Source organism: Misgurnus anguillicaudatus, chromosome 23 (assembly GCF_027580225.2).
Source record: "Misgurnus anguillicaudatus chromosome 23, ASM2758022v2, whole genome shotgun sequence".
Lineage (NCBI taxonomy): Eukaryota > Metazoa > Chordata > Actinopteri > Cypriniformes > Cobitidae > Misgurnus > Misgurnus anguillicaudatus.
Window position 1 is genome coordinate 18,682,026 of NC_073359.2, and position 19,280 is coordinate 18,701,305.

Consider the following 19,280-nt stretch of genomic DNA (forward strand, 5'->3'; position numbering starts at 1 on the left):
CTCAGAAAAATGTACTCATTAGAGCTTCCGCAAATGCAATACACACACAAACTTGACCACATCCAAAAGACAAAACAATATACAGCATCAAATAAAAAGGCAAAGCTGAGCCACACATTTGTGAACATGCAGCTTTAGGTCGGAGAAGAAGCAGTGGCCGTTTCTCAATCGGAAGGCTGCAGCCTCCGGAGGTCGCATATGCAGGCTACATACAGGTCCGTTATCAAGCCTGATTTATTTAAGTTAACTGCGCGCTACATTCGCAAATCATAAGCATATTAGAACAATTTACGATTTACTAAAATTAATAGTTTATTTTATAATTGCTAGTATATTGAAATAAGGCAGTCTGGATGACGTATGCACCCTACAAATGCGACCTCAGGAGGCTGCAGCCTTCAGACTGCTCGCATGACCTTGCTGGGTCGCGTGACGTGATCTGGCAAAGACCGCCATCTAGAGTTTCTGGCCAATGCAAAACTTTTAATTAAATTAAAATAATAAATCTATATAATTTTTAGTCATTTTAAATTAATTTCACAAGTCTAGTTGTTATAAGTAAATTAAAATAACTGAGATTTTAAATACTTTTACACACTAACGTTAGCTAATACAAATTCGATTTCTTTTCCTTTTCGGTTTCCTTTCACCGCCTTTCGTCAAGAACATTCGAACCTTTCTTAAAGTTTACTTAAAATGAAAGTTATAACATGGCAGGTGTTTCATGCTACTTCAAAATGAATTTTGATCGATTTCATCGCTACTCTTTTGAGCAGGTCTATCTCAATTGTATCGTCTATGAGCTAGTCAGGTCTGAACCAACATGGCGGCCCTCAGCACGGAGTAACGCGGTGGTTGAGAACTACCATGTCAACATGTCACTGTTGAGACTGTGTGCCTTTACAAAGGGTTTAACGCGCAGTTTTGCGGTTGACAGATGTGTGCGACTCCTGGATGCGGATTATTGCCGCCCGTGTCTCAAAATCCGGAACAATGGAGGGAGACAAATAAAAGGTAATGATAAAACGGTCTTATTCGTGACATGTACATGCTGTCATGTGTCATGTCCTTCAGATCATATTAGTAGTAACTTTTAAGTTTTAATTGAAACAAATTATACAATATATTAGTGTATGAGGATGCATATTATATATGCTAAATGTTAGCCGCAAAGATAAGTAACGTTAAACTCAAAGAATGTTTCAAGACCTTTGTTTACAATATTCAAATTATTGGTGTCGATAAGATGTTAGACTGTAACTGTTTGTCACCACAAACGATAACAGACTAGATATATTTGAGTCTTATCAATATATTAAACCTTTGTATTTGATCTATTTTTCCTTTCCAAGGCAAACCATGGGCATCAATTTACCAAAGAAACTATTCTGCCATCCCTAAGAAGGAGGATGGGAAAAGAAGATTGTGGGAACAGTCTCAATTAGTGGATGGTATGGTTGTTTTTCCTTTTGTTTTCTTCTAATATTTCCATACATTTACAGAGGTTTAAGGTACAGTATTATAATCATATTGTCAATTGTCTATTAAAGTACTTGGTTTTGCAAGAAAATTATTACATTTTATAAGGCTTGTTTGGATAAATCTGCGATATGTTATTTCTCAATTAACATTATTGAGTGTTTTGCATTAAAGTAACTTGATAATGTGAAATAAAAGGTTAAAGGTGGCAGTAGCTGGTTTAAGCCGGTCCTCCCAGCCTGGCAAAGTGACAAAAAGTGACCAAAAGACAGCTAAACCAGCTTGCTACACCAGCTAAAACCAGCTCACCAGCTTATGTTAGTTTTTTTAGCTGACATATTCTCAAATTTTTTTCTCACAGTTCTGGAGGCCAGAATCCAGCAGCTGCAATGCGACGTCGTTGTAGACGTCAAACATTCAAAGGTTCAACTTGTCAAAGCCCAGCAAAAAGGAAGGGGGATTTCACATGGAAACAGTCCGAAGAATTTGCCGCCTGCTAAAAAGGGAAGCGCCGAAAGTGGCTTGTCTTTAAAAACCCACGCGAGCCGCTGGATGGAGAAACTCAAGCGTGAAAAATGGAATCAATCCAAAAAACAAACTGCACATACGCCAGCTGTGGGTAAAAGCAGCAAGGGGAGTTTGATGCTTCCTGCTACATCGACAAAGACCATCACAACAGTTAACAAAAGTAAGATGAAACCTAAAGTAGAAGATTTAAAACCTCCAGTAACATCTTCCAAAGCTAAAGAAAGAAGCCTCCAGAAAAAGTCTAAACAGAAGTTTTCAGGAATGCAGAAGGTCTCAAACATCTCCGGCAGTAAAGTTTCGGAAATGTCCACAGAGAAAGAACTAGCATTGGCTGTCGATAAAGAATCGGCGGTGGAGGAGGAGCTAGATTTAGATAAAGAGCACCAGCGACAGAGTGGAACGACTGCTCCAGAAAAGCTCCTGGAGGACAAGGAGGGGAACCGCTACGGAGATCCCCAGCTCAGAGTGCGCTGTTACTTGGAGGCATGCGTGTTCATTGATGATGTCGCTCGAGCTCAGAACTGTCTTCTGTCTCATCATCGACAACTATCAAGACGCAAGCAACTGTCGATCGGAGCCTACAACATCGTAATGAGGATGTGGGCCAAAAAAGTATGTACCTGTATGCAAAAAAAGTATAGCTCACTTTCATTTGAACAAATCCTTAAGTGTTTAACTTTAACTGTTTGGGCAATAGACATGATGAGTGATATCTATCAACCAGAATATCATAGATATACCCTTTAAATGTCAAAAATTTTCTCTATAAATTCTTTTTTTTTCTATCTGCGCTTTGCAGGGTTCCATCAACCACATCCGTCGCCTGTTCATTCTTATCGAAGAAGCAGGTCTCAAACCCAACGTCGCATCTTACTGTGCGGTGCTGGAGTGTATGGGCCGCATGCACGAGTGCTCATCATTGATCATTAACAGGTGACCATAATTTTTATGCTTTTCAGTCATAACCAAGTGTGGGTGGAGCCACCAGATGATGTCCTCAGTCCTCACTCTGATGGATATATGAAGGAGGTTTCAACCTAGATTTGTGTCTTTTTTCTGTGTTATTGATTAAAGGCGGGGTGCATGATCTCTGTAGGCCAATGTTGACATTTGAAATCACCTAAACAAACACCCCCCTATCCCAATAGATTCAGGACCTTCTTTTGATAAACCCGCCCCACACATACGCAACCCAGGCAATGATGTTGGTTAGTAGACACGCACATTACTGCTGATTTGCTACAATGTGTTTTGCTGGTCAGCCCGACTCCCTTTACCAAAATCCAGTTTTTAAAAAAAAATCATGCACCCCACCTTTAATATCCCTATAACTTACAACTTTACACCTCACTTTATAAGCATTTAAATGTTAAGCAGCCTTTAATGTGCTAAGGAGGTTCATGCACAGCATTTAGAAATGTGCATTATAACATAAACATTGGTTTTCAATCATGGTTATTGTGTTGTCGCTCTCTTGGCACAATTTCAGGACATATCACTAGATGTCAGTGTTGCAGCATCAGTTGGAACAAAGACTGCCTTGGGTTTTTGTTATGGTATTGTCACTCACTGTAAAGTCAATATAAAAATTTTAATTGAACTCATAAACATGCAATTTGTGATGGCACTCGCATAAAAGTCTTTCGGGGAATGCATTTCTTGTGCTAATTCTTTCCTGCATAAGATTATTCGAGGCCCGCCTTGACCGTATCTAAAAATAGAAAATGAAATTGTGGTCATTCATCTAAATAGCATTAACTCTGTGCCCTGCCAGTTTCTCTCTGGTCATCTATTTGTTTTGTGAGCTGCTCATCTTTTGTTCGAAGAATTTAGCTTTGCACCTCATCTTGCATTCGATAAGAGCTTGACAGAATGAGGTCAGATCAAACCAACATTATTTTGACTTCTTTTTTATCCTTGTAGCTTAATTTTTTTGTGGTGCAACGTGCATCCTGTATTTTAATTTTCCCCATTATAGAATGGGATTTTTTGCATTAAAAAATTATCTTGGTGCTTTTCTGTACACAACTCACTTGCATGATGCTCGGATGTTCTTGGTCTGGTTAGTAAGAAATTGTAATGCTGTTGCTAAGGTCTTTTGAGGGGCTGCTATCCTATTGGCAAGTGGTTGCTAGGATGTTGCTAAGATATTCCAAAGATATTCCAGGCAGTTGCTTACTGGTACAACCCCCAGAGTCAAAGTCTTTGCAATATTTTGGTTCATAATAATAATTTTACGGTGCTTTTCACTGCAAAAAATGATTTTCAAAAAAAATCGTAGTATTTTTGTCTTGTTTTCAGTAAAAATATCAAAAAATTCTTAAATTAAGATGCTTTTTCTTGATGAGCAAAACGACGAAGAAAATAAGTGTGGTTTTTAGACCAAAAATATCAAATTTAAGTGATTTTGTGCATAAAACAGGAAATAAAATCTGCCAATGGGGTAAGCAAAAAATCTTCATTTCTTGTTTGTTATGCACAAAATCACTTAAAATTGATATTTTTGGTTTTGAAAACAAGACTTTGGGTCGTTTTGCTCATCAAGAAAATACATCTTAAAGGTGCAGTGTGTAATTTTTTGAAGGATCTCTTGACAGAAATGCAATATAATATACAAAACTATGTTATCAAAGGTGTATTAAGACCTTTTATAATGAACCGTTATGTGTATATTACCTTAGAATGAGATGTTTTTATCTACATACACAGAGGGTCCCCTTACATGGAAGTCGCCATTTTTGGGCCACCATGTCTCTACAAAAGCCCTTAACGGACATTTTTTTTTTACTAAGTTGTCTCGATGATGACCTGTTTGTCCGGTGGTGGCTACTGTAGCTTCTCTATGTGTTTCAAAAGCCAGGGGTGAGCAGTGAACTAAAGGGCTCGTTATAGTCGTGCGTAGGTCCTACGGCGTAGCAGCGACGGCGTAGGTTCCGCGTCGGTTTTCATTTATACTTTTGCGTCGTCCGCGTCGACGTGCAAACACACGCGCGACCGCTGGTAGGCAGTATCCACGCGTGTAACCACAGTAGCAGCACAAACGTGAAAGAAGAAGAAGCTTAGCAAGTTAACCCACAAACGAAGAAGAAACAGCAACTTGTTGTGTATAATTTGGGAAGACCAGCAATGATGGAAGTAAATAAACAGCGACTTTTCATGAAGTTTGAGTTAAATCATTGCTCAACTTGCCTCATCTTTGTTTTCACCGTCACAAACGGACATACCTATGACGCAGTTTTTTTTACCTGATGGGAGGGGTTCTGGTGGACCAATCACAGCGCTTGCGGTCCGTGTAGAACTGACGCGCTGTTAAAAATTTTGTGAGGTGCGCGTCAGGCTACGCAGAGCTACGCACAGGCTTCCGATAGCTACGGTGTAGAACCTACGCACGACTATAAATCGCCCTTAAGCCGTTGGTTGCAAGTCGCAACCTCACCAATAGATGCTGCTAAGATTTACACACTGCACCTTTAATTTAAGAAGTTTTAGATATTTTTACTGAAAACAAGACAAAAATGCTAAGAATTTCTTTCTTGAAAATCATTTTTTGCAGTGTTGGTCATTTTGGAACCCCAGTCCCCATTCGCTTTTGTGATATGGAAAAAAACAACAAAATCACCTTTTGTGTTCCATGGCATAAAAAGTCATATTGGAAGCAAGGGTGATTAAATAATGACAGCATTTTCATTTTGGATTTTTGTGGTGAAATATTTATTTGAATTCATTAGTCTGGCTGTTGGTAACACTTCACAATAAGAAAATGTATTTGTTAACAACATTCTGGCATCATTTACTCACCCTAAAATCGTTTTAAACCATAGACTGTAAAAAAAAGTTGAACGACGCCCGTTCGCTCTCTTCCATTGGTGAAAAGTGAAGCCGCCAGTGTCCCAATACAGCGCTGACATCTTGGGTCTTCAGTCTGCGCAGTAGCGATTTCGGGACCAGTCCTGCGCAGTAGTAAGCAGGAAGTAAACCTGCGAAAGCAAGGCCCCGCCCTTGCAGAATGAGCATATCACAGCTGTCAATCATGATGTGACACTACCGTTTTTATAGCATTAAATAACTAACTAAACACAAACTTATTTTAAAAACAAACACTTGAGTTTACATCAGCGTGATAGAAACTACAGTAAATGACAGAGAAAAAGATAATTGAAGTGTAATTAAATTGTTTAGTTGGTCTCAAGTCCCATTGAATAACATTTGGAGGCGGGGTTTATGACCTATACTGGGATCAGTCACTGGGGGGCAATCGAGACATTTTGGCTTCACTTTTCAGGGCTTGTGCGGCCCGCTTGTTTCAAACCTGTATATGCTGAAGATATTCTGAAAAATGTTTGTAACCAAGCAGATCTGGGGCACCATTGACTTCCATAGTAGGAAAAAACAATACTATTGAAGTCAATGGTGCATTAGATCTGTTTGGTTGCAAGCATTATTCAAAATGTCTGCAGCAGACCAAAACCATTTATACAGGTTTGTAGAATTTTTGTTTTTGGGTGAACATTAGTTAATGCACAGTAAAATAACATAAACAATTGTCTCGCTCATTGTTAGTTCATGATAACTAATGCATTTAATCACTAATATTAGAAACTACAGCCTTACTGTTAAGTGTTACCTGATTGCTTGTAAGCCTGCATATGTGCTTCAGTAAATGCTAAAGGTGACAGCTTTTATGGCAGATGTGACAGATGGCTGGGAGATCGATCACTGTAAGCTGATGCTGTAAGCTGCAGTAAAAATCACCTTTTTACAACCCTAATGGAGTCGTCTTTTTGACCCATCTGTCTCTTACTGTCTCTTACTGTTTTCCAGCCCTTGTCCTATTTTTCCGGTTTGTAAGACTGCCATGACTACTTACTGAATAGTCATGGAATGTCTAAAACGTCTCGGTCTGTAGAAAGGCAGGTTTACCTGACCCGATCAGATGGCGGGTTTTGGAGGCGAGCAGCTGTCAGTGTGGAAAGAGAAGCTCAAAAAGCAGTCAAAACTGGAAATTTTGACTTCTCATGTTATACATGTGCAGTGTCTCAACTTGGGACAGACACCATATTTATGCAAATTAAAATGACGCTGTGTCTATATTATTTCTATTGTACTGTTTATAAGTTAAAAATACATCTTTCACTTAGAAAAAAAACTTAGCATTTAGGAACTTTATATAACCTAACAAACTACTTTATGTTGATCCATCACAGCTCTGTATTTTAGTTTCTCGTCCACATTTGTATTTGTCTCCTCAACCTAGAATGCTTCAGGTTTATCATGCTGACAAAATTAAATGTATGCTACATATCCTATCTCCAAATGAGGTAGAGATGTAATTGTACCTCATAACCATATCCTTACAAGGCCTCGTAACCAACCTGAATGAATTCATCAGCTTGTTATGCATCCACTAGAGGGCACAGAGGATTCATTGTCTGTGTGTTTTATTGCCAAAAGAGCCTGTTGCTTTGGACAACCATTGAGACATCACTTACCATTGAGACATACAAGCCTTAGGAATAACCCTCTGTCTTGCAGCCATTGAGAAATGGGAAATATCCCCGCGGGTTATGATAAATAAAGAGGACTGTTTGCAATGGACTGTTCTGTAGACTGGCATTCTTGAATCCTTGATTCTGATTGGTCGACTGCACAGCTTTGAAATAGTTGCAGCTTTGTTGATTGCATTACAATTTCATGTCATGGAGTGTTCATGGTGGATTGTTTTTAGGCAAAATAATTTATTTGTTGCATAAGTAGGTGTACACACTAGAATAGAAGGACGGTCAAATAGTCATCCAACAGCTAAGGTGGATGACTAGTTTGTCAGGTTTTTTTGTTTTGGAATTAATTAATTAAACTGATGTTTTAACAATATCACGTCTCAAGGCTGGGTATTGCAATTAAATTGACAGTTCGGTTCTTATTTGTGCTTTTGGTTCGATATCAATTCGATGTGGGCATTTTATACTTTTTTTTGCACATTAGTAATCAAATCAATAGGGCTGTAACGATTAATTAAATGCGCGTTTTCTCAATAAATTAATTTGAATGAATTACGGTGAAATTCCGGCACATCCGAACGCCAGGGGGCGCTCTCATGCAGAAACTCCCTTTGTGGGACAGAAGTAGCAGCATTACAAACGCTATTCTAGGAAATGTAATATTTATATCGCTGTTCTTCAAATTGTTTCAAGTATTTTCATGATAATAAAGAATATTTTGAATGATTTTTATTTAACGTGTTGCTTTTTCAAATGCACATTATAAAGGACTCCGACTCATCATGATTTTAGATTGATAATGACTTCCTACTGACCAAATGCCGTAGTACACGCACAAGCTGTGCATGAAACAAATACCGTAATCGCAGCCTTGCGATTCAGAATAGGTTTCAGACAGGCATTTTTAATGGGACAAGCGATTTAATCGTTACATCCTTACAAATCAAGGATTTCCTGAATCGATATTGTTTTGTTAAATAAAAAAATGCACATCATTAGTAATGAATTCAAGGATTTCTCAAATAAAATTTTTTTGTTAAAGAAAATATATATATATATATATATATATATATATATATATATTAGGGATGCACCGATCCGATATTCTGGATCGGTATCGGGGCCGATCCGGCCTTTTTTGCTGGATCGGATATCGGACTAACAGGACCGATCCAGTTCCGATACTGCGCGTTACGCATGGTTGTCACTGACAAGCGATTAAAACGACAAAGTATTATAAAAGCACCATAAACGTTTTTATGTACTATAATCAAAGTCATCTTACACTCAATAGCTTCATATGAAGGAACAAACGCACATTTAAAGAACCAAGATATTAATGTTCACAGAAACACTGTAACTTACATGCAAACTGAGTTAATCCACTGATGAGAAGCGGATGGATGAAAACGCGTCATTCAACACACGCACACACACAAGATAACTGTAACGTTAGGCTTTATTAAAGATCTGATTTCATAAAGTCTCAGTAAGCTGTTGGATGGATGCAATTCACTATGTGCTGAGTTAATGCACAGGTGAAGCGGACGGATGAAACGCGTCATTCAACACACGAACACTCAATAACTGTAGTCTGTTTTAAAGATCTGATTTTATAAAGTCTCAGTAAGCTGTTAGATGGATGCAATTCAGTATGTGCTGAGCACACGATGCCTCTAATCTCTTTGTTTTAATAGTTATGAATGTAACTTTCCATTGCGGTGCGAGGATTCCCATGTGAGTGTGAGGACGCTTCTAGAGCATCAATGCTGCACCCAGGAAGCACAGTATTGCGCAAAATGCGCACTCAATATGATTTAGGCGCATCAATTCTGCACCCGAAATGTGCATAAAAGGTCCGGTTAAGTGCATACTTCCCAAAATAACCATCTGCACACTAAAGCTTTTTCACTGTGACTTTTTGCGCAATTAAGGAAAATATATTTAGCATACTTATTTGATCAAACGTGCCTATTTTATTTTCTCCTAAACACTGCCATGGTTAATATAATTACTAATGTTCTTGTAACTTGTAAATCATTTTAAATTATTGGTTTTTACTTTAAAATTATAATTATATATTATATAATTATATTATGCTAGATTTAGCAGAAAGCACTATACACATTTATATTGTGTGTGTGTGTGTGTGTGTGTGTGTGTGTGTGTGTGTGTGTGTGTGTGTGTGTGTGTGTGTGTGTGTGTGGGTCTGTGTGTGTGTCTGTGTGTGTGTCTGTGTGTGTGTCTGTGTGTAATTTAAATTGCTCGAGAAAAATACAGTAGTATCGGATCGGCAGGTATCGGAATCGGCCGATACTCAGAATTCGGGTATCGGAATCGGATCGGAGATGGAAAAAGTGGTATCGGTGCATCCCTAATATATATATATATATATATATATATATATATATATATATATATATATATATATATATATTGATATTGTTTCGTTAATTTAAAAAATATATATTAAAATTGCCCACTGGTATTCAATTCAAGGATTTCCCGAATGATAATGATCAATATTGTTTCGTTAATTTAAAAAAATATATTAAAATTGCCCATTGGTATTCAATTCAAGGATTTCCCGAATCGATATTTTTTTGTTAAATTAAAAAATATATAAAAATTGCACATTGGTGATCAATTCAAGGATTTCCCGAAACAATATTGTTTTGTTAAATTAAACCAATATAAAAAATTGCGCATTAGTAATCGATTCAAGGATTTCACGAATCGGTATCGTTTCTTTAAATTGTATAAAAATTACGCATAAGTAATCAATTCAAGGATTTCCTGAATCGATATTGTTTTCGTTAAATAAAAATATAAAATTGCACATTAGTAATCAATTCAAGGATTTCTCAAATTGAAATAGTTTTGTTAAATAAAAAATATATAAAATTGCACATTAGTAATCAATTCAAGGATATCCTAAACCAATATTGTTTCGTTAATTTAAAAAATATATTAAAATTGCCCATTGGTATTCAATTCAAGGATTTCCCGAATCAATATATATATATTTTTTAATTAAAAAATATATATAAATTACACATTGGTAATCAATTCAAGGATTTCCAGAAACAATATTGTTTTGTTAAATTAAACCAATATAAAAAATTGCACATTAGTTATCGATTCAAGGATTTCCTGAATCGATATTGTTTTCGTTAAATAAAAATATAAAATTGCACATTAGTAATCAATTCAAGGATTTCCAAAATCGATGTTGTTTCGTAAAATTTAAATTGTACAAAAAATTGCACATAAGTAATCAATTCAAGGATTTCCTGATTCGATATTGTTTTCGTTAAATAAAAATATAAAATTGCACATTAGCATTCAATTAAAGTAATTCTCGAATCGATATTGTTTTGTTAAATTCAAACGGTATAAAAAATTGCACATAACTAATCAATTCAAGATTTTCTTGAATTGATATTGTTTTCGTTGAATAAAAAAATATAAAATTGCACATAAGTAATCAATTCAAGGATTCCCTGAATCAATATTGTTTTTGTTTAATAAAAAAATATAAAAATTGCACATTGGTCATCAAGTTGTCTCTCTTCATTCATTGCCATGTCATTTTTCTAATTATTTGTAACCTAATATCGTGCTGTGCAATAAAAGTGCAATACATTTTGTTTTCTTATTGAATATCTGTCCGTGAAGGCGGGCTTACATCAATTATTCTTTATTCGCACCAACTACACCACTTTTTTTCTTTCCAAGTGATTTAATTTATATTCTGCCCACAACTGGAACATAGCTTTACTCCACAACACCCAGCAGTCCAACTGCATGGGTATCTGACTTTATATACTTTTAAGGTGAGTAAACACAGACTTGTAATTCTTGGATATATGGCCGTGGCCTATCTGACAAGACCAGAGGTAGCAGAACGTTCTGTTCAAAATTGCTCCGTGTCAATGCAAATATTTGATATTCCACTCCTGCACCCTGCCAGTCTCAATGCTGTGAGGCCAGGTGCTGCGACCGTGGACGTTTTATAATGTTTTCCTCTGCATTTGGATTATCAGTGTCACCATTTTTTTTCAACAAATGACTTACTGTATTTGCCTACTTTTGCAATTCATCCTACAATTGAAACGAACTTGAAATGGAGTGGCTTCATGGTCCAAGAAGACCACGGAAATCTTAAGTGCCCTTTGTGAAGGTTAAATAATCACCATACATGATAAAGCTTTGAGTGAGCTGCATACTAAGTCATTTAAAATTCAAGACTATCTGAGCATAAAACTGGAGGAATGGCTTTTATCTAGTGTTTGCTGTACAGTACAGTATATTAAAGCTGAAGTGTGGCATTTCTGTGGCACTGAAATGACCAATTAAAACTGCCAGCTTTTCAGGCAGATTTCCTAAAGTCACATGATTTGTTAAGCTGGTTGAAATGCTCACACAAACAAAACAATGTTTTGAAAGCGTAATAATCCATGGCACACTTAGCCCACAGCTTTAATTGTTGTTGACCAAATGATGTCTGTTCTGGTCCATATAGGTGCCTGGAGCAGATGGCGATGGACGGCATATCAGTGGATGACGTGTTCAGAGAGTGTGTGTTCAAACAGGATGAGAGAGATATGGTTCTGAGAGCAGTTCGATTGGTGCAACCCGAATACCAACCCCACTTATCCAAAGATCAGCCGCTCTGTTCCCTACCACTGGTGAAACAGTTCTATGCTAAGGTAACACTTTCTTTGTTATCTGCATTCTGTCGGTTTATTCTGTTGCTGTTATATTCATTTTGTCTACTTTGCTCTACTCTATTATATTCGGTTAAACTCTATTATTTTTTTTATTCTATAATATTCTATTTATTTTATCTATTCAGTTCTCTTCTGTTGTTCTCAATTCTCTCCTCTTTTATTTTTCTATTCCTCTATTCTATTCTACTGTATTGTATTCAGTTAACCAAACACTATTCGGTTGTGTTAATTTTGCCTACTCTACTCTACTCTACTCTACTCTACTCTACTCTACTGTATTGTATTCGGTTAAACTCTACTCTGTTCTGTTCTGTTGTATTCTGTTCTATTTTGTTCTATTCTGTTTAACTCTATTATGTTGTTTTCCTTAAGTCTATTCTATTCTATATTATTTTATTTGTTTTATCTATCTTGTTCTCTTCTGTTGTTCTCAATTCTCTCATATTCTCTCCTATTCTCTTCTATTCTCTTCTATTCTATAATATTTTATTTGTTTTATCTATCCTGTTATCTTCTGTTGTTCTCAATTCTCTCCTCTTCTATTTATCTGTACATCTATTCTATTCTATTCTATTCTATTCTATTCTATTCTATTCTATTCTACTGTATTGTATTCGGTTGTGTTTATTTTGTCACTTTAACTCAACTTTACTCTACTCTACTCTACTCTACTCTACTCTACTTTATTCAGATAAACTCTATTCTGTTTTGTTCATTTTGTCAATTCTATTCTATTCTGCTGTATTCTACTGTATTGTATTCAGTTAAACTCTATTTTGATGTGTTAATTTTGTTTATTCTACTCTACTCTACTCTACTCTACTCTACTCTACTCTACTCTACTCTACTCTACTCTACTCTCTTTTATTCTGTTTTACTGTATTCTTTTAATTCTATTATGTTGTATTCATTTATTCTATTCTATTCTATTCTATTCTATTTGTTTTATCTGTCCAGTTTTCTTCTGTTGTTCTCTATTCTCCCCTCTTCTATTTTTTTGTTCTGTTGTGTTATTTTCTTTTCTATTCCATTTTACTGTGTTCTGTTTAACTCTATTATGTTGTATTAATTTAGTCTATTCTGTAATATTCTATTTGTTTTATCTATCCAGGGTTCTTGTGTTGTTCTTAATTCTCTCCTCTTATATTTTTCTGTTCTGTTGTGTTCTATTCTTTTCTATTCTATTCTGTTTTACTGTATTCTGTTTAACTCTATGTTCATTTTGTCAATTCTATTCTATTTTATTCTATTCTGATGCTTACTAAATTATTCTATTCTATTATACTGTATTCTGTTAACCTCTATTACGTTCTATTCTATTCTATTCTATTCTATTTTATTCTATTCTGATGCTTACTAAATTATTTTATTCTATTATACTGTATTCTGTTAACCTCTATTACGTTCTATTCTATTCTATTCTATTCTATTCTATTTTATTCTATTCTATTTGTTTTATCTATTCAGTTCTCTTCTGTTGTGCTCATTCTCTCCTCTTCTATTTTTTTGTTCCTCTATTCTATTCTGTTATACTGTATTATTTTCTGTTAAACTCTATTCTGCTGTGTTCATTTAATCTATTCTATTCTATAATATTCTATTCTATAATATTATATTTGTTTAATCTATCCAGTTCTCTTCTGTTGTTCTCAATTCTCTCCCCTTCTATTTTTCTGTTTCCCTGTTATGTTGTTATGTTGTTGTGTTGTGTTGTGTTGTTTTGTGTTGTGTTGTGTTGTTGTGTTGTGTTCTGTTCTATTCTATTCAGTTCTGTTGGACTGTATTTTATTATGTTAAACTCTATTCTGTTGGGTTCATTTTGTCCATTCTATTAGATTCGATTCTATTATATTGAATTCTATAATTTTCTATTTGTTTTATCTATTCGGTTCTCTTCTGTTGTTCTTATTCTCTCCTCATCTTTTTTTTCTTCGTCTATTCTGTTATATTGTATTATTTTCTGTTAAACTCTATTTTGTTGTGTCCATTTAGTCAATTCTGTTCTAACCTATTCTATTTTGATGTGTACTATTTAGATGCCTCTATTCTATTCTATTATATTCTGTCATGTCATTTCCTGTCATATTTTGTTCATGTCAACTCTATTCTGTTGTATTCATTTTGTCAATTATGTTCTACTATTCCTCTATTCTATGCTTCTACTGTTCTGTTCTGTCCTGTCCTGTTTTGGTTTGTGTTGTGATTTATATTTTCTTTTTATATTAATTTCTATTTATGCGTTCAGTCATTTAGCTGGAGCCGTTTATGATCTACATATATCACCCAAATATCCTTAGACCATGCACATTTTATCACTCATAAAAGACCTTGTTCTTCTTCACATACTGTTCTTTTGGGAATATAAATCCTGTCTTACACAAACACCATCATCTTTATCATTCAATTACTGTAATTACTTTGTTAGTGAACCGGTCGTAAAAAACGTAATTGGACCGCAAAAATGTCGAAACTAAGACCAGGGAAATAAAACACCAGATGCTTGTCACCTGTCATCTTGGGTTGCATTAAAAGACCTGCCTAAACATGTCTGTGTGACAAAAAGCCGAGTCTTACAACCATGGCAGCTGTCATCTGCTATGAAATTCCTCCAGACAGAAGTATCCAGACTATTTTTTTGCCCCACCGCATATTGTTATAAAGCCAGTCTACCCCACAACCAATTTCCCACTATGCCCTTTTTCCCTGTTGATTCATTACCGCAGGTGCACATGAGCCCATTTGTAACTTACACCTACAACTTTTTATTTGAATACAAACTTCCTGGGAAGTTGGCAGAAATTGGGTCATCTGAAGGTCTGAGCTGAAAGTGACCAAGCTAGTTGATGTGATATTAGTTTATCACAGTCTCTTAGTCTGTTAGCAATGCTACTTTACTGTATAGGCATCTGTATAATATAGTACAGATTAGAATATGGTTACAGGTGACACATTGCCCTTTCTTGACCCTTAGTCTTACAGAAGCCCACAGAAGCATCTGCGTCTACATTGGGATCAAAATGACACAGAGGTCCGCACGTGTTCCTGTCAGGCGGCAGTTTTGTGGAAATATGGGCCGTCCCTGTACACAACACTGAACCTTGTGTTCCTCCTGGCCGGGTTGTAGTAGTCATCGCCGCCGGCATTATTTATCCTGCCATAACCTTTTGCTTACTTTGGCCGCCGTCCATGTGATCTCTGTCGAGGACAGATTTAGCATTCTTCCTCTCCGTTCCTGCTTCCCTGGCGAATATTAATGCCCAGACCGAGTTATCCTATCGAAAGTCTTCCATGATTTGTTTGACTAATTTTCAGATGTCTGTGCAAACCGCTGACTCAAATAATAAACGGCTCTACATGTCAGCGCGCGGTTCGCGTTGACGTATTCTCCGTACCGCTTCACAGGCTGTTGCAGTAATATATGCTTTAGTTACATATACGACCACCCATTTGGCTGTCAGCCAGACCGCTCCATGAGTTTGTGAGATCATATCACGAGTCCAGGGCCGCCACTAGAAACCATAAGGCCCAAATGGGTTTAATCACCCAGGAAAGCTTTACAGGTTACTAACAATGATTGGTTATGCTAGTAACTCATATATGCACTTGCTCTGCTCGTATTTCCTCTAGGCCTGGAGCAGTTTCATATTTTTATTTATTAATGAAGTGTAAATAGGAATTGCATTAGTCTGTTGTATGTTTGTGTTAATGAGTTTTAAACCCTTTTAGGCTTCACATGCAGTTATGCGTAAGCAAGCAGTAATATTCAGTATAAAGCCTTTGGCTGTTATCATTCCCATGCTCATTATTTAGCGAATCGTCTAGGGTTCACTTATAGTATCACTACACACGCACAGCTCACTTGATCTGCCAGGAAACGTCAAAGGATTTGCTTTTCTCATAATGTTATGCAATCTGATACAATGTTAATAGTAGTTCAGCTTACATACACATCAGTGGGATTCACATGGTCATGGCAAACGTATTAAATTAAAACTGTATCTTGAAAATACTGCCAATTCATTGGAATTTCTTTAGTAAATATAGATTTTGCTAACTGTGGTATTCAAATCGAATTTAACTCTTTCATTGCTTTCAGCTTTTTTTTAAAAAAAAGTTGCCAGCCAGCGCCAGCATTTTTTATATTTTTAACAAAAGTTTAAAGGTCACATTCTTCCTGATCCCATTTTTTAAACCCTAGTTAGTGTGTAATGTTGCTGTTAGAGCATAAATAATACCTGTAAAATGATAAAGCTCAAAGTTCACTGCCAGGCGATATATTTTCGCCTTTCAAAGCCTACAGCAAACGGCTGGTTTGGACTACAGCCCTCTACTTCCTGCTTTAATGACGTCACTAGAACAGTTTTTTGACTAAACTCCGCCCACAGGAATACGTCAGTCGCCAGCTAAGCTAACGGCAAGCTCTAAGCTGCTATCGAATCACAACACACTATACAAACTACACAATCAGAACTCGATACGTGTTTCTGAAGGAGGGACTTCATAGAACAAGGAAGACATCAGCCCGTTTTTAGGACAGTGAAAACCGCGGTATACAGATAAGTCAATTGTGTGAAAAATACTGTTTTTTTCCATGTGAAACATGAACACATGTTATATTGTGCACTATAGACACAATCAAAGCTTCAAAAACACAGAAAGGACAGACCCTTTAATGATTTACATAAATGTCTTTTTTAAATATATAAACATACAATATATCAAAATAAACAGACCCTCTGCTTTAAAAGAAAAAGTTCATCCTATCTTCATTTGTTCTCTTTTTATCACCTCTCAAATATGGATAGGTTTCTTCAGAAATACCACATTTTGAGAACAAAACTGAGATAATTGCAGTTTTCTAAAGGACTTTTGTTAGAAATTAGATTCAGAACGATGATCAAAACATACACAGAGTTTTTACTGTTTTTGGATCAGTGGATGCTTCAATGTTTTATAAGTTTTGTGAGAGCGCCACCAGTGTTTTGGGTAACGCATTACAAGTAACGCGCATTACGTAATAATATTACTTTTAGTAACGAGTAAAATAACGCATTACTTTATAAATGTACATTAATATTTGAGTTACTTTTTAAAAAGTAATGCAAGTTATTTTTTAGTTTAATTCATCCAATTTGAAAAATAAAATAACATACTGAATTAAACTGAACATATTAACGTAGAATTAAATTTTTGCGATCATAAAAAACACCTGCAAGGCCTGAAAGAGATCAAGCCTCAGCCAAGTAAGAAAAAGTAACGCAAAAGTAACTTAAAAGTAACGTTAGCATTACTTTCCATGAAAAGAAACCAAGTAACGCAATTAGTAACTTTTTTGTAATTTAGTAACTTAATATTGTAATACATTACTTTTAAAACTAACTTTCCCCAAAACTAAGCGCCACCTAGTGGATAATAGCGGAAATGGATTGCTGTAAAAACTCATTCATTGGCAGGGAAGCGTTTTCTCGCAATTAATGAAATAACTCCTCAATGGCGGGGAAAGAGTTAAAGGTGCACTGTGTAGATTTTAGCAGCATCTCGCGGTGAGGTTGCGAATTGCAGCCAACGGCTCAGTCCACAGCTCAGCCCTCCCTTTCGAAGCACATAGAGAAGCTACGGTAGCGTCACAGTTGTCTGACGCTACCGTTTAGGACTACTGTAGAAACATGATGGCACAAAATAGCGGCTTACATGTAAGGATGTATGTAGATAAAAATGGCTCATTCTATGGTAATAAAAACATAATGGTTCATCAAACCAGCATGGACCAGCATGGGAATTATGCTGGTCTATGCTGGTTTGATGCTGGTTTATCTGGTGGTCACTAGCATACCAGCACCAAAACACAACATATGCTGGTCTTGCTGGTATGACCAGCATGAGATGCTGGTGCTAATGCTGGTTTGGTGCTGGTTTAGCTGGTGATGATGCTGGTGCTGGTTAAGCTGGTGTTCACTAGCAAACCAGCACTAAAACACAAAATATGCTGGTCTTGCTGGTATGCTGTTTTTTCAGCAGGGATTGTGTATATTATATTGCATTTCTGTCAAAATATCCTCCTTAGACTTACACATGGTACCTTTAAATCTCACATTTGACTCTAATGGCTTTCCTCCTTCCTATTGTCCACCTCATTTGCCAACCCTTTGTCTTATAGAGAGAAGGGGTCACGTATCCTAAGTTGGACTTCAGCCTGGCAGAGCTGCAGGATCGGTTCAATCATCAGCTGGCTATGGAGTCGGCAAACACTGTCACCATCGACTCCGTGGAAGCCATAAAGCCTGTCACCAGCCACATGGCCAAAATGGTACGAAACCAAGATGCACCAAACATTTTTAAGAGCAAAAGCACATACACCAAATATTATATACTGTAAATAGACTGTATAGTAGTTAAGTTTGTTTTTATATGATAGCGTATTGTGCAAGTATTAGGCCACAACCAGCTTTGTTGTTTTAGCAGAATGTCCGTCTACATGTGTTTTTCACTTAATTTATTAATATACTAACAGAAAATACAGGAAAAGTACACAATCTACAGAACAAAAATGTTTCTTTAGGCAAAATGTTGTATTTAGTAAGCCAGTGTTTCCCATACATAGGCTTTACTTGGGCGGTGCGCCCAGGTAAATTGCGACCCGCCCAGGTAAAAAAAATCACTTTACGAATTTCCGTATTTTCTGAACTCGACTGGATGACCCGTGTTTTGGAGAGAGCGAGAGAGAGAGAGCGCGCGCGCGAGAGATAGAAAGGTGGGGGCCGGGTGACCGCGTGAAGATGATGCATGCGTCATAAACTCATCATCCAGCGCGGCAAACTGGATCAACTGCAGCACATACTGAGGTAACTGAGCAGCCAGGGAACTACACTGCGACCAAAATGGTCGCATATGCTTATGTGCATATGTGTTTATAGCATCCAAGTTGGCTTCATTTTGCGTGCAAGCACGTTGTGTCTCTCCCGTTGAGTGTCCGTTCACGTGCTCTCTGTTTCTCAATGAATTGGGTGCGACGCGAAGCAACCTCAGTGTGTCACATTGTATC

General features: G+C 36.6%; 1 protein-coding gene across 1 annotated transcript in view; it reads left to right on the forward strand.

Moving 5' to 3' along the window:
- The first annotated feature begins 705 nt into the window (after positions 1–705).
- The window catches only part of polrmt (polymerase (RNA) mitochondrial (DNA directed)), a 63,339-nt gene continuing 44,764 nt past the window's right edge, over positions 706–19,280 (forward strand). The window contains exons 1-6 of the mRNA XM_055217599.2: positions 706–1,014; positions 1,353–1,451; positions 1,841–2,619; positions 2,807–2,940; positions 12,031–12,217; positions 18,396–18,545. Of these exons, the coding sequence (XP_055073574.2) occupies positions 711–1,014; positions 1,353–1,451; positions 1,841–2,619; positions 2,807–2,940; positions 12,031–12,217; positions 18,396–18,545 (1,653 nt within the window). The 5' untranslated portion in view covers positions 706–710. The remainder of the gene's footprint in view (positions 1,015–1,352; positions 1,452–1,840; positions 2,620–2,806; positions 2,941–12,030; positions 12,218–18,395; positions 18,546–19,280) is intronic.